This window comes from Xiphophorus maculatus, chromosome 18, assembly GCF_002775205.1.
Source record: "Xiphophorus maculatus strain JP 163 A chromosome 18, X_maculatus-5.0-male, whole genome shotgun sequence".
Lineage (NCBI taxonomy): Eukaryota > Metazoa > Chordata > Actinopteri > Cyprinodontiformes > Poeciliidae > Xiphophorus > Xiphophorus maculatus.
The window spans coordinates 4,121,074-4,137,809 of record NC_036460.1 but is presented as its reverse complement, the minus strand read 5'-3'; the positions used below and the strand labels follow the sequence as shown (position 1 = coordinate 4,137,809).

Here is a 16,736-nt window from a genome sequence, read left to right as displayed (position 1 = left end):
CCACAGGCTGCACGTATGAATCCTGCAGACAATAATTTATGTTCTAGATCAAGAGTATCGAACATGTTTCAGACACGTCTCCTACCTGTGCTAATGCACAGGCGTGTGCTAATGCACCTAGGAATGAAATGATTAATGGAAATAATTGTCAATTCATTTACTAATTCAACAAATTTGAATTTAGCAATTTATTAATCGATAACTGGAGTACAGAGACTCAAAAAGGCCGTTTGCTGAAAGAACTGGACTAGGGCTGAAACGATTAATCAGATTAATCATGATGAATTAATTATCAAAATAACTGTCAACTAATTCAGCAATCGATTAATCTTCAACTGGAGTGTGTGAATCAGAAAAGGCAGTTTGCTGAAAACAACAACATATTCAATACAGTAGTTAATCCAAAACTGTACTAGGGTTAAACGATTAATCAGATTAATCATGACGAGTTACTTATTGAAATAATCATCATCTACTTTTGATTACATGTTACTGGAATAAACAGACTTGGAAAAGGACATTTGCTGAACAAAAACAACATATCCAGAACTGAAATTAGGCCAAAACTGTAGAAAAGAAAAAGTATATACAGGTTGCATTTACAATAAAAACATATTTATTTTATCTGTAAATACGTTTCATCTAGAACTCCTCAATGGGAATAGTTTTAGCTGAACCTGGTTCAAATTCACTAAAAGAGTGTTAATAAAATGTTTATTTTCTTCTTGAAAAAATGAATTGAATTGTTGGTTTACTTGTCTTTATTAATGTATTTTGAATATTGTATTTAAAAAAAGCTTAGGTGGTTAAATGAAAAATCTGCAGAATGTGCCAATTGTTTCTTCTGATTAATAGTCAGAATTGTTAGTTGCAGCACTAAACTGTACAAAAATATATAGAGATGTTGCAAAACAGAAAAGGCAGAACATCTGATTAAGGTTTGACTTGAGTGAATATAAATGCATGCCACACTTTCCAGATTTCTCTCCATGCAGAACTTGGATAAACATCCTTTATATTTCCTTCCATTTCCCAATTGTGCACCAATTTAATCTGCTCTGTCACATAAAATCCCAAATACAATAATTGAGGATTGTAGTAACAGAGCGAGAAATAGCTGGAGGGGTGTGAAAACTTCTGCCAGGCTGAATCAGATCGTTTATCTTTAGGAATCACTGAAACCTCCAAAACAAAAACACTTCCATGTTTGCACAGCAGTTATAAATGCTGAGGAAGCATGAAAAGAAACACATTTAAGTAATTTTGTTAAATAATCTTAAAGTTCGGTCTCTGACAGGAAGCATTTCTTTACTGTTTGCTCAAGGAAGCTACAGAAACCTCAAAGATAAGGAAGTAATGCGAAGAGCAAGCAGATAAACCATCGTCACTTCCTAATAATGCTTCAGTCAGCTATCACACCTTAACAAGTGTTTTGGTTTCCAGTGTAAATATCTTAGTACACTTGAAGACAAAACTAACTTACAGGTAACTTTGCTGAAATATATGAGCTTGTTTTAACTTTTTCATAAATTAATTAGTTTGTTTATTTATTGAAGGATCCCAATTAGTCTCTACCACATGTTTGTAGTTGGTTCCTGGGGTCCAAACCACAAACATTACAACAAAATCGTCGTTACAAAACAGACACAATGAAATACCTTAAGACACAAACAAAATAGACTCGATTTGAAAAATGTTTTCAAACTAATATCATTAACTCAAAATAAGTTCCTATAGTTTGCTGAAAAGTTACTTGTCAGTTTATTTTGCCTTTTTTCAAGTGCGCTATAACACCTGCATTAGAAACTAGATCAAAAATACTTGGTAAAATTTTGTGTTTTTGCAGTGTAAGCCTCAAATCACAACCTGTAGTTGATTAAACATTCAAAAATCACCCAAAACTGCCTTTATGTGAGCCCAAAGTTTGCAATATGCAGAAATTATCAAGATTATTCACATTAATTATGAGGCAACTGAAGTTTCTCAGCAGTTGGAGCAGAAAAATCTCATTAGTCTCTAAAAGTCAGGAGATTCTACAGATTTAAGCCCGTTTAGGACACTGGATACGTGAGTAGGTTAAACTGCAGCAGCTTGGGCCTGAGGGGAAACCGTACACCTGAGGAGCCGAGGCCCTTCGCACAATGAGCACAACAGACTGACTGTGTGCATCAACTATAACCATCACAGTGTCTTTTCTGCTGGCTCTTTTTGTCGCGAGGAGCTTCTGACAATAGGTGTGTCTGCAGGGAGCTGTGTGTGTGTCTGCATGGCAGTAACACCGTGTGTTATGTGAATGGTGTTCGTTCTTCATCCAGCAGGTTGGTCGCCACCTGCGCAACAGCCGTCAAATATTTCTGAGATAAAATGACCAAACGGCGAGTAGGAAAGTAGGAAAAAAACTCACAATTTGGCCTGAATTTGTTCAAACAATTTGCTTTTGAATTGTACAGGGTTCCAACTTGTAACCTACAAAGTCTTCAGCAAGCATATCGTAAGTGGAAAATGCTAATACAGGATTCCAGCTTGTAACTTATAAATTTTTAAGTAACATCATGAAGTGGAACATGAAAATATCTCTTGGAAGACTGAGGAATAACTGAACTTTGTCTTCAAAATAAGGTTTTATTTCTAATTTTTTTTACTTTTTCATACCTTTTTTTGTTTACTGTTTCAGGAGCCACATGGTGCCATCCACCGGAAATTTCACATCAAAGATGCGGCCAGTTTCACCCTCCAGTTAAAGCAACAGCGTCGAAACTTCTTGCTGCATTGAGTTAAAAGTGCTTGCAACTGATTTTTATTGTCTTGTCTATTCTGAGCAGCAAAGATGGATATATTGTTTATTCATTCTTTAAAAGTTTCCTGTACTTAGCCAAGTTTAATAAATCAGTGAAATGCAGATTTGGGTGAAACTTTATCTGCTTTTGAGTAAACGTTGCTGCAGATTTTAGCTCCTGTTTACGATGAAATAAAATATCAAAAGCACAATTATAAAAAGATCGCCTGTGCTGCTTGTGACATTTTCTGTTTAAAATTTCAACATGTCAGAAAACCTAAATAAGAAAGCAAAATAAAAAGCTCCTAGATAATGATTTTATTTTCTAAATTTGACACTTAAGAAACATAAACAACAATAAATTGTCAAGAAAATGCTTCACCACCATAGATATTTGACGCAACAATTTGGCCAATATTGATAACCAATATTAATATTGCTCGTTATGATAAACTGGGGGTCTGTCCAGAGTGAGCTGCACCAACTGCCCAATGGCCGCTGGACACGATGGACCAATGGATGGATATTGCTGTTTTGGCCAATAACCAGGTAATAAAAACAAGCACACCGCTGACACAGCTCCGTGATTCAGTTAAATTCCCCACAATCCTTTGCTGCATCACTATCACATGACCAAACATTTCCTCTCCTTTCCCACTCATAAATAAAAGCAGCAACAAGATGGAAATTAACATTAGTTGTTAATATTGGCTTTACTTATTGAACCAATACCGATATGTTAAAAATTGACCGATACCAATGTAAATGCTGATATATCGTGCATCTCTAATTTTTTTATTTTTTCAAAGGAAACAAACCCGGAGCCAGCTCTAACCTCTATCTGATCTTTCCCAAACTCAACTGATGCATTCACAGACTGTGAGAAATGTCATTGCTTAGTTCCGATGCATTCAATTAACAGGAAACAAATCAGATGTTCAGGATCAGACCTGCAATTGATCAGAAAATTGGCCATTTTTCTTTTCTGACTGATATATTTATGCATCACAACCCCAGAAAAGGTTTTTAGCTGCACGGTGACATAAAAAAAACGTCTGTAAGCAGTTTCTGTTCGTCTTCTCCTTCAGGAAGACGATACCAAAGTGACACAACAAGTGAAACCATCTCTAAAAATGTGATGCAGAACAACAGACTGAATGTGACACGCAGCTTTTAGCAGTAATATAAATCTGAGGGAGGAAAGTAAATCGTGAATATTCCTGTAAAACGTGTCTCTGAAACGTTCTTCAAAAGCCCGGCTACAGAAAGGTCCGGTAAGCTCTTAAGCCCTTTCTCTAATGCTGCTCAGCTCTTTGCTCACCGTTTCATACTTTCCCAGCTGAATCAGCTACCGCAGTTTACAACTGCAACCCACTAATCAGAGTAAATATATCAGCTGGAGGCTACGTGACTTGCTCATAGGCACTCTGGCCGGCCTGTCCAACACAGAGACCACTGTCCCACTTCCCTGACCTTTGAGCTCCAGTTGCACACAAACCATTTCAGATATGGTGCAGCACATCAGCAAGGCGTTGTGACAAATATAGGTTACCTAATAGCAGCCTGCCTCATTTTATACCAATCATGCACGGCTGAGATGGCCTCAGCAGAGCCTGGAGCTGCTCATGACTGTCTGGTGCGTTTCTAGGTGAAACGGACGGCGCGCTCGGCTGGCCGACGCGTCGGGACAACGAGTTCACCGATCCTACGGTAGTCTAGGGAACAACAAAAGGCCTCCAAGCGGACATGTTGGTCTTTTTCAGAGAGCTCACAGCTGTACATGTGCTCACAAGCAATCACCCACACCCACTATATGACTTCCTTTTTATTCTGTCTCACACACACACACACACACACACACACACACACACACACACACACACACACAGCCTCATGACGAGCCCCGGGCAAAACAGTACGTCTGTTCCCAAAGCTCTGCAACAGCAAACATGTTTGTTGCAACTTTCATGTTGACATTCTAGTGCTAACTCTAAAAAAAATACTTATTCCGAGACTCTTAGCATTAAAATAAATACAATCAAAGCATTTCATCTTCTACTTTCCAGCCTCTTGTAAACATCTAATTTCCCGGGACATAAATATGGTCCGACAGATTCTTCAAAGTCGGAAAGACGGGAAAACATTTCATTCGAGTATGGCAGATGCCTAAAGATAGGCAGGCTTTTGATAAATTTTTTGTTTTACTTCTGCTGAATAATAATAAAAACATGAAATACCTATCTAGTTAAAAATGTAGAGAACAGTTGCACCACGCTGTGTTTATTGTTAGAAAGCAAGAACTTATAAATCCAAACGTGCAATAAAGCTTTCTGCTGGAGAATCCCGTAGCTTTAGACCTTCAGACGCCCCCATAAACATTAGCGCCGTGACAGTCCAGCTAGTTTTCAGCCGAGAGCCAACATCAGCTGGCTGGACCGCGGTCACGCAACAGGACCCCCATTTGTGATCCCTGTTTTTATAGAAGTAACAGCAACTCTTCATCATATCTACCAACACACACAGAGAAATCGATTCCAGCACGGCCCTGAGAGGGGAGAAAGCGCCGCAGTGTGAGCTGCTGGCTCTGAAAGCGGCAGCAGAACATGACTAAAGGTCGCGGTCTGGATCCAGGATGGAGATGAAACCCATAAATCAGTTTGTTGTTGCCGAAAGGAGCAGCTCAGGCTTGGGCGAAGTCAGAAAACAGCATTTTTATACAGATTTATTTTAAGAGTCGTTAAAGAACGACTTAAAAATGTAGGCGCATCATCAGTGCAACCACTAAAAGAAAGTCATGCATGAACAAAAACCGGATTCCTGAAAGTAGTAAAAACACAAAGCAAGAAAATAAAAAACGCATATTTTCAAAGCTAAATAAAATAAACAGAAAAAGATGTTGATGCCTTTACACAAATGCAGGTTTTTAACTGAGGTTGCAAACAACAAAACTAGAAATAAAATGGTGAAAACTCACAGAAAACCACCCTCAGCGACGCACAGCAAGATAAAATACGACATTTATTAAACAAGACAAATAAAAGCCAACAAGATTTAGAAAGTCAACAAATGAAACTACAAGTATCAAAGATTTATCTTATTTCCTCTCTCAAGAAATTATTTTAAAAATCTAACTAAAATGGCACAGATTAACGGCAATTAAAGCTTTTAATCTGTTAAGAATTTTTCCAAATATCAGATTGTCAACATACTGGCTAATGATTTAGCCAATATCGCTAAATTTTAGCGATTTAAATTTTCTGATTACAAAGTTGATATTCAAACTTTCACTCCTGCTCAAAACCAGAGCAAACAAAGCAAGCCATCTTTAAAACTCCAATATAACCCATATGCGGCCATGCCATTAGTCCTGCATCCGGTTTCTGGTTTTAGAGGAAAGAAATCATCTTTTATTTAGCTACAAGTGAAAAAACAACCCAAATTCTCCACCATAACAAAACATTAGGGTTTAAAATTCGGTGTTTGAATTTTAGCTCTGATATCCAGTCACTTTGTTTGAATAAAACTCATCTTTTGCTTTATTCTCAAGTCATAATGAAGCAATTTCCATTGGTCAATTAATGGTTATCAGCCTTAACAGCAATATTAATATCAGATATCAATATCGGCCCAAAGTTTCTTATCGGTCCAATCTTAATTCCAACCAATCTAATATTGATTGGTTTAGAAAAACTTTTTCAGTCATAATAATGATAAAGACTAAATTAAAATTGAATTTATTTTGGAGGCAGTAAATATTTCAGGTTGATATTTTTAAATCAGTCACTACAACAGCTAACAACCAGCAAGCATAACAAACAAAAGAGAAATTATCTGAATCTGATATCAAGTTATGGATAGATTCTGAACCAATCATACCAAAATTGAGCATTTTTAATACATCTGTATCGGTTTCAAAAGTAAAACTGGGCCGATATTAAAATAATTGTTTCATTCTTTTCTTGGTTTCGTGATTTGGGAGGAGATTGGTCATTTGTTTGGAGACGTGCAGATGATCGGTAAATATCAGTTACCAGCCATAATATCACTATCAATATCGGAAACCGATGTAAATTTTGACATCAGTGCTTCTTAATCTCCAGCAGTCAGACTGAGCCAGATCCAATGACTGCGGTGGAGAATCCAACAATGTGTAAATATGGTGCATCATAACGTACAACATTTAGTCTCACGATCCAGAGACGACACCGTTAACTCCAGGATTGGCCAGACTAAGCAATGAAGGGTTTTAAGATTAAGCTACAGACAGAACAAGCATTCAGACTGTGTGGGTTGTTGTGAAAGAGCTAGCTGCTATTTCATGAGAAATGTGACTGAGTCATAACTGAACGCAGGCAACAACGTTTGCAAAAATACCTCTGACTGAAGACGAGCGCTAGCTCCAACTCATTCAGCCACGGGAACCGCAAAATCCTTCACTTCCAGGTACAAAAACGCAAATATTCAGTCATTATTTACATAAACACACATGAAGCCAGATAGGGAAAACTGTGTGGAAGGAAAAAATATTTAGAAGCAATAACTTGAAGTGTTTCCCACATGGTGCCCCACCGATGCTCACCTGCAAAACAGGCCCCAAGCATCACGCTTCCACTGCCGTGTTTAACAGGACGTTTGGTGAGCCTAACACCTGATCCAGTATTCTCATTCAACCTTTTCCAAATAGGCCACTTTCTTGGTCTAAAGAAGAGAAATGGGCCCACAGCATCACAGATTCTCCACCGTACCCAAGCAGGACTGAAACGATTAATCATGATGAATCAAGTACTGAAATATACGAAGGTTGGTGACTAATTGATTACTGAATTAGTTTCAATAATTGATTAATCATGATTAATCATTCCAGCTCTAATCAGGATTTGGAAGCAGGAAGGGTGTACGTAGTTTTAACTCAGTTTAATTTCCATTTTGTCTTCACCTTTGTTGCGTTTCTGTTGTGTGTTTTCAAACAACTTAAATTTAAATAATTTTAGTACTAAGTCTAAAACTGACACGGTGTGTACTTCCCGCTTTCCTAACTCTACAGCTCTTAAGAACCTAATCTAATCGAAACGCTATGTTTAGTTAGCTTAACGAGGCAGAAATGTATTTTTATCAGTGCGTCGTGTTAAATGCTTATTGAGCAGGACTGTTTTTCTCCGTCAGCCTCCATGTCTCCCTGTAGGCCTGATTCTGATGAATCAGCTGAAAAACGGCCAACCCTGAGGCCTTCTGTTCAAAAAAAGGCAGACATCAGTAAACGTACCGATCAAATGGATTAACGAGGACCAGCCCCTTGTTGCCATGGTGACGTAACACAGAAAAAAAACTGCCTATCTTACCGGTTAAAATCCTCATTTTCTGCATTCTTGAGCAAAAACTGAGTGAAAACCTTCAACAAAAGGAAGCAAAAACGATTCGCTTCCAACTTTACAGATAGAAAAAATTATGTAAAGTTACTTCTGGTTACTATCAGCTTGGGTGTGGTTTAACAGCAAAGGTTCAATCCAGATGCAACAGGTCCGTGTAAGAATTAAAATACGTCTCTTCATCTGCTTCATATCTGAGCGTTAATGGAGTCTGGTGTGGGCTGAAGACAATAAAAACCCGGACGGAGTTTGACTGACTGGGAAATGCAGCTCCTTCTTTTGTAGTTTCCCCAACTTCTATTAAATGGAAAACAAACTTGAATAAACCAAAATTTAAAGTAATTAAAAATGGTGATGACATACGCCCAGAATATCCTTTACAAATAGGAGAGGAAGCGTCCTGTACTCTGCCGGCTGCAGGCCTGGGATCCAGCAGGAAGAAGGCCTTTTGTTAAAAATTCAAACTCAAACTATTTTAGGTCGGAGTGTCCCTGAGCTGGAGGCGGGGGATGCTTTCAACAGACTCCAGCTCCTCAAAATGAGCAACAGTTTCACTTAAATAAACATTTTTGCTGCTAAATTGTTCAATGAACAGACACATGAGCTCGACAACAGACAGATTTGTTGTTTTTAATCTGTTCTTTTAATATCTGCAATGCTTGTTGTGACCTCTTGCTTGTCTAATCGGAGCCTCTCTGGTGTTTTAGGGTAATGCTAATTTCTACTTTCTGATCACAGTTGGCGTCGTCTTGCTTGCAGACCCAGTACAGACGCGTTCAAATCCAAACGCAGCGCGCTCAGAGGCAGAGGAGGACGCAGCGCGCTAGCCTGACGAAGCAGATTTAGCAGAGCTGCAGGTTCAACACGATGGGTGGGGAGGAGCTGGGTGGGCTCGCATCAAATGGATTAATTATTGATCAGCTGAGAGAGGAGGTAAAAAGTCTGCAATGTTTCTGGGTTGTTGTTTTTTTTAAACAAATTGATGATTAAATCATGCGTTTTACTTTGGCGGGCACTCTGTTATCCCGTTTAGGGATCAGTTCACGCCTCGCCTCTGCTCAAATCAAACCGTCCTTAATGAGCCGGAGATTAGCAGCTGCTCTTTACACACGGCAGACGGATTCTTCAGGAGCATCACAAAGACCCGTTTCTGAGCTCAATGGATGACAGGGCCGCATCCAGAGGGCTCCTAAAGGGGCCCACTGACCATCCAAACACAATCTTTGTTGTTAGAAACATCAAATGTACATGCTAGCTCACTATTAGCGCCATAAAGGTCACTCAAATTTGTTTCTTTCTATTGTAAAATTTATTTATTTTTACAAAAATACCCATACAGAAGTTGGTATGTAACTACCCAATTGCAATGATGAGAATTTCCAAAAATAAAGTAAAACGTTGTGTTTAATTTTACCTGAACATAAGTTTATTTATTCTTTTTAATCAACCAGAAAGTTTCCTAGTTTATGCTTTCAACCAAAAATCAACAGATTTTATGCTTAGACATATTTAATCAAAAATAAAAAAAGGTCATTTCAGCAGTAAAGCAATATAAAAAAAATATTTTTGTTTCAATGTTTAATATTGTCTGCAATGATTTTCAATGGGGAAAAATGTTCTACAATAAATAACATTAATTTTTGGCTGAATAAAAGCACAATTACAAGCTAATACATTGACATTTACTCAAAGTATTAAAAGAAGAAGACTATTTTTAAAAAATAACTCAATAAAGTTGAAAATGAGCAACGATTTAAATGGCAACACACAAGCTACCTGCCGTTTAAATGTTATTTTAATAATATATCAGCTATAGGTGCTTCACAATACATTTAAAAAATTACTTTTATTGCAGTAATTCAGGTAATAAATTTATTCTGTACAATAAAAAATGTATACTTTTAAACAGAGACCAGGATTTTGTAAAGTATTTCATTTCTATGCGCTCAATACTTGGTTGGGGCTCCTTTTGCATGAATTACTGAATCAATGCGGCGTGAAATGGAGGAGATCGGGTTTTGGATACGATGAGGATCAGGAAGCCGAGATTGCTTTGATAGCTGCCTTCAATCCAGCCACCTGAATTTACTTTGCTTCATAATCCTCTCAACCTTTTTTTTTCTTAACCACACTTTATCCTTCCACTAAACTTTCCATTAATATCTCTAGATTGCTTGCAAAAGTGTTACGTTTTTAAAAATAGAAATGAAATGACAACAAATGACCTACAGTAGATGCAACATTTGCTACTCTGAAAGAGTTTTATTTAGCTAGACCAAAGGTGTTCAAAGCGAGGGCCGGGGGCCATTAGTGGCCCCCGGACTGATTTTGTGTGGACACCGGACCACAACTCAAGAATAAATTAAATAAATTAAGACAAACGTAAAAAATTTTAATAAAATCTACTGAACAAAATGTTAAATGCAACACAAAATGATCATATAGGAACAAATCTACTTGTTGACTTATTCTCTAAAGACGTTACATCCAAGTCTGCTTTTATTTCAGTATTAGAACTTGGCTAAACACAGCAAGTGTTTTCAAATGAAGACTGACCTAGATCCTGTTTCTATCGCTGAGAATAGACTAAATACTTTTTCTAAATAATAAGCAAACTGGTTGCCTCTCAATTAACAAGGAAAACATGCAAAAACCATTTGAGGTTTTGAATCTATGGTCTCATTCCTACAAAAATATCTGTTTAAATTAGTTAATGCTTTGTTTATTGTTGATTAGGTAAAATTACAATGGAAAAAAGTAAAAATACATTTTTGGTCACTTTAGGTTTTAAAAATAATATTTTTTGGCCTGCGAGTATTTTTGAATTGATGATTTTGGCCCACAGACTGTAAAAAAAAACTGCTCTATTTGTCTCATGAAGTATAATTTCAGAGAAGCTGAATTTTTCATTAGCAGAAAATTTTAAATGAATAAAACTAAGTAACAAACAATTAGGTCTCCAGATATGATCAAAATGGCCATTCAGGGCTGTGGTCAGAAAAATGGAAGCTAACATCTCTGCAGATCCCACACATGCTGGACATGAACAATTTAGACTTTTAGCCTCTCTGCAGATCCCACACATGCTGGACATGAACTGTTTAGACTTTTACCGTTGCATGGGGTGGTGATACCAGCCCGTACTTAGTGGTAATCATACTCAGACTGTTTTTAAATTTACTTACATGGTCCTGGTTCCGCTCGTTCCCAGGCAGTGCCGTCCGTAAAGACATTGTTCTTCCCTGAGCGAGTCCTCCAGGCAATAAATAAAAATAACTGGGAAATCAGTTTTTCCTTTTATTCACACTTTGTTCCAAACGAAACCAAAAAAAAAAAATCCAGGTTTAGGAGAAGGAGGAGAAAGTCTTTACAATCCTCATTTCTTACAGTCCGTGAAGGCAGCACAGGTCACCCAGACGGTGATCCAGATTAAGGTGATCCGTTAAAAACAACCCGGTAACCTTCACCTCATGATGTCTCCAGCAGAAATACCCCTCCTCTAGATTAGCTCACCCACCCACCCCCCACCCTAAACCCCCACCTCACAACCTCTACCGGATCATCTCCCTAGAACCGGGCCGGACCTTTAAAACAAACCCAGATCATCGGTTTCCATTCAGCTGCATCATCCCGGGGTGACGAAAACGAGCACAACATCCAGGAGGAACCGGGGGCTGATTCTGGGGGGAACCCGGGAGTTTATGCCTCCTGTTAGCCGGCTAACGTGGCAAAAATCACGGATCCGATCAATTAAAGAGAACCAGAACCGGCTGAGGATGCGTTTGTGGACGCCGGTGGAAAGCCTCGGCCTCGGGATGTAAATCAATGACCAACTGCGGGTGTGTGAAAGGAAAGCGGCCGCCTCTGAGTCAGTCCGTCCCCCCGGCTCTTCTCCTCGGTCCAGTCCGCCCTTTAGCTCCTCTCATTGTCGCGGTGGGAAGGAAACTCACCGGAACCGGTTCTCTGCGTGCCAAAAACGAAATAATTTGTGTTTCTCAGAGGTTAGAAGATTTTTTTTATTTTAAAAAAGGAGGAGAGAAAACGGAACCTCGCTGCGTTCAGCCTCGGTGACAATAAGGGAGGGAGGGACGTCAGCAAGAACAGGCTGGGCTGCTGCCTTCAGGTGTTGCGCAAGAAAATCAGAAAAACCACGTTCAAGGCTGATGCTGCGTTTCCTTTATGCTCGGACGTCCGATTTTCCGAGTTCAAAGACGGAAATAGCAACGGCAATGCTGCGTTAGATTTATTCTGAAAGTCACAACTCGATTGTGGGAAGATAATTTGTCTTACTGACCCAAACATTAACGGAACATGTTAAAAAATAAATTTAAAAACTAGCATGTAGAGTCAAGGCCATAGCTATGTACTTTCTGAGGTGTATGCTAACACATTAGCAGCTGTAACTACATCACCACATTTGCAAGACAACAGTGATCTGCCATTTTTAAAAAACTTTTTATTTATTTACCAATAACAGTTTTATCCAAACATACACACATGCCCATCCTGATCGTATTAGCATCTTATTTATGCTGTCCTCCATTTTAAACATACGTGTTGTTTAATTCCGACTCTGGAACAAGTCATCTGGAAACTACCGATGAAAGAAGAAACAAAGTGACCATTTTACTAGTAACTTAAGGTAACCTGAATATTTAGTATTCTAGTATTTTAAAGACCAAAATTAATTTTAAAAAGTACAAATAAATAAATAGCGAAGAAATATGGAGCTAAATTGGGGCCATAACTTACTGTGAAAAGATAAAATTTATGAATACCTTAGACTCCCTCTAAAAAATACTTATTTTAGTTGTTCAAACATCAAATATGCCTTGATATGCATTAATAGACAGTGGAAACCGTCTTAGCTCGCTAAGCTAATTTTACGTTAGAACATTTGGGATGTGCTACAAAAGAAGAAGCAAATTATTAATAATTTGGAGCTACATCTCTCCAAAATAAAATTCAGTGAATAAAAATGGAGGAAAAGGTAGCGGGGCAGTAGGAGGCCATTTTGCATTTCTATGCTGATGATTGGTAAATATTGGCTATTAGCTATGCAATGTTAATATCAGATATCGGTATTGTAAAATCGGATATCGGTATTGGCCCAGCTTTTCACATCGGTACCTCCTTAACTGATTATGCATATCGTAAATACAAGCAAGTTTTAGGTCGGGAATTAAAGTTTTATCACCATATTTTGCAGTATTGTAATAATAACAATAAAAGTGAACCTGAGAGGTAACTATGGCTGCAGGACAGAGCAATAATAGAACCACAAACACAAATACTGCTCTTGATTTGCAATACACTCCTTTAGTCAGATAAAGAAGTGTGTTTTCAATCATTTAACTACACACAACAGCAGCATCTAATATTTATGTATTGGGGGTTTGAACATCATTAATTGGAATTTATTGTGACAACAATAATAAAAAAAATTCTTATCATGATAAAAATTGTATCCCAATAAATGATAAACGATATAATAAATGCTCACCCGACACACTTTGAAGTAATTTATGCCAACTGATACTGGGAAGTGGGAAAGATATGATCAAAGAGGTAAAAATTAAACATTTGAAACAATTTCCACAATGTGGAGCCTAATTCAGAGCACATTATTTACTCAGAAGATAAACTCACAACATAATAAACTATGCAAAAATAAATATTTTCTTGCCATTGCTGTTGATTTAGTTAGTGATCTTATAATGTCTGCCAGGTTTAAACAGCAGAAATGGTTTAATCAGTTGTATTTTGTTTTTCAGATAACATAATATTCAAGCTATAAGGGTTGGAATATTTTGTGAGTTTTGACAGGATAATGATCCTAAAACAGTGAATAAAACAGGCAAACATGAAGCATCAGAGCTCAGTTATAATGAACATGAATCAGCAGCAGCAGGTTTATACCCGTAAACATAAACGCTACCAATTCCAGCAAATATCAAAGGTAAATATTAAGAAAATTAAGCCAAAAGTTAAAAAAAATCAGAGGTGGGTAGAGTAACCAAAAATTAAGTAAAAAAGTATTTGGTAAAAATCTACTGAAGTACTGAGTAACAGCTCAACTTATCAATCATTTCATGTTTAAAAATTAAATCATTAAAAAAACTAAAATATAAAATCAAATGGAAATTCTGGTATTTTAAGGATCAAAATGACAATTATTCATATAAATAACAAATAACAACAAAATCAGGCAAAATTACTTTTTCCAAATCAGTTTCTTTCAATTAAAAAGCGAATCAAACTTTAACAGAAACAGCAGGTGTGTGTCTGTTTATGGTGAATTTCTGGTTAAAATATGTTTGTTTTTATTCAGCAGGTGCAAAATCCAGAAACTTTACTCAAGTAAGAGAAGAAATACTTCATAATAAAGTTACTGAAGTAAAAGAAAAAAGTACAGCGTAATGAAAATACTCCTGAAAGTATTTTTCAAAAGAGTTACTAAAGTAAATGTAATTGAATAAATGTAACTGGTTACTATACAGATTTTACAATATTTACAATTAATTCAAACTTTACTTTCTATTTTAAAAAATAGTCAAAATCATGTTATATAATAGGAAAGAGGGTAGTTTATTAAAACAATAAAGAAGATAAATAACATTCATGCTACTAACCTCTAACCAGGACTTAATGCCTGATTTAATCATTTATTTTGAGATAAAATAAATAATTACAGGAAAAGTTCAGGCTTGTGTTCATTTACCTGGACTGATCTGAGCCTGCTGGAGCGAATCCAGGGCCTCATCCTGGTTCTTCCCGGGAGTCCCGCAGACTGAGGCGGCGACACGCAGCGACGCGGCGCCCTGCAGAATCGATCAGCTGATCAGTCTGAACACGTCACAGCGCGGCGGGTCAATACGTGTTGATGGAGGAGAGGCTGTGGTCCGTTTCTGTTGCTCTACATCCAGGGTTAATGTGTGAGCGAACACAAAAACATCAACAACAACAAAATATGTCATGTTTAGTAGCAAGAAAATAAAAAGTGATGTTAAACTAATGACAAAACAGTATTAAAATGGAAGGAGTGACTGGGGTGATGCTTGACTACAAACTGTATGGAAGACCATCAGGGCCATAAAAATAAATAATGAGAAATCTGATTTTAATTCCAGAATTCACTTTTTTCTCCTCAGAATTTTGACTTTTTATATCAAAACTTTTTATTTTTACTTTAATCTCAGACGTTTCACTTTAATGTCAGAATTTGGATTTTCTTTTTCTTAGAACTCAGCCCCCCCCCCCCAGAATTCTGATTAATCTCAGAATTTTGACTTCCATGTCAAAATTTAGACTCTTTTTCTCAGAGTTCGTATTTAATCTCAGAATTTTGAACTATTTTTTCAGAATTTCTGACATTTTTTAAATTGCTTCTCTGATAGCTTTGTTCCATTCTACAATATAGCAACCAGGGTTTTTATTTATTTGATTTTTGTTTTTGTTTTTGTCTAAGACAAGACTACCAACTTTGCTGATCTCCTACATTAGCGGTGATAATGGGCGCTGCTCCTGCCAATCCCTCTGATGACGCCCTGACCTGTAATCTGGGATTACAGCTCGCCGTCAGGACAGCTGCTGATGTCATTCATAGGGATTTTAAAATAAGTGCACAGCAAACTGAAAACAGGCGGATAAAAAGTAACAATTTGTCTTGTGACACGTTCACAGCTTGTGTTTTATGAGCAAAAACAGGAAATGAATAAAAATAGAACAGCGGTGGAAGTTTGTGTGCTCCTGAACAGAGAGCAGCAATCCTTCATTATTCTCAGGGAAAAGAATTCAAGCCTCTTTTATTTCATAAAAAAAACAGTTAATTTCCATACAGAAACAGAGGGCAAGCTATTCCTGCAAGGTCAATGACGACGTCAAAGAAACGGGCTGACTCGCGCTAAGCTATTCCAAGATCTTATCGCCCTCTGCTGGTAAATACGAGAATCGCATCGTTCAGCATCAATACTGCCGCTTGTAAAATACATTTTAAACCAAGTCATGCAATATTGCAAGCAGTACTTATTAGGCTATTGAATAGTTTAATTATCACTAGACGAATGATTTTGATGGAAAAGACGATGTCTTCTGTTATATGCAATCGAGCAACCAGAAGGAAAAGTCCAGTCGACATGAACTGATCCTCAGGCCGATCAGAGATATTTAAATGATTTTATTTAATCTGCAGAGAGCCTTAAAGCTAACCTCATATACTTCCTTATCAGGTTAGGATAGGTCTGCGGTCTACACAAAACATGTTCATTTCATTTTTTTGCACAAAATCAGTCTTAAGTAATGAGATTTTAGTCTGGCCCTAAAACTAGCTGTTTTTGCAAAGTGTGAATTTTTGCTTAATACATTCACTTTAAAATACACCAACTCAAGTGTTCCCAATAAACTGATTATGGTTATTTTTAACCTATCAGAGGCTTACAAAGTCATGACATCATCCCAGGTTGTTTAAAACTTGGTAAGATAAATGAACACAAACTTCTGACTTCCAGAATGTTAATGTTGCATACTTACCTTACTCACCTGGTCGGGTAGTAACTAGTTACATTTACTTAAGTAACTTTTTGGAAAAATGTGTG

General features: G+C 37.3%; 1 protein-coding gene across 4 annotated transcripts in view; it reads right to left on the bottom strand.

Annotated features, from left to right (window-relative positions):
• Window positions 1–11,650, bottom strand: part of LOC102228858 (MAP/microtubule affinity-regulating kinase 4-like) — a 59,949-nt gene extending 48,299 nt beyond the window's left edge. For all 4 annotated transcript variants that reach the window (XM_023350680.1, XM_023350681.1, XM_023350682.1 and 1 more), the window contains exon 1: window positions 11,328–11,650. In XM_023350680.1, the coding sequence (XP_023206448.1) occupies window positions 11,328–11,375 (48 nt within the window). In that variant the 5' untranslated portion in view covers window positions 11,376–11,650. The remainder of the gene's footprint in view (window positions 1–11,327) is intronic.
• Window positions 11,651–16,736: the final 5,086 nt, after the last annotated feature.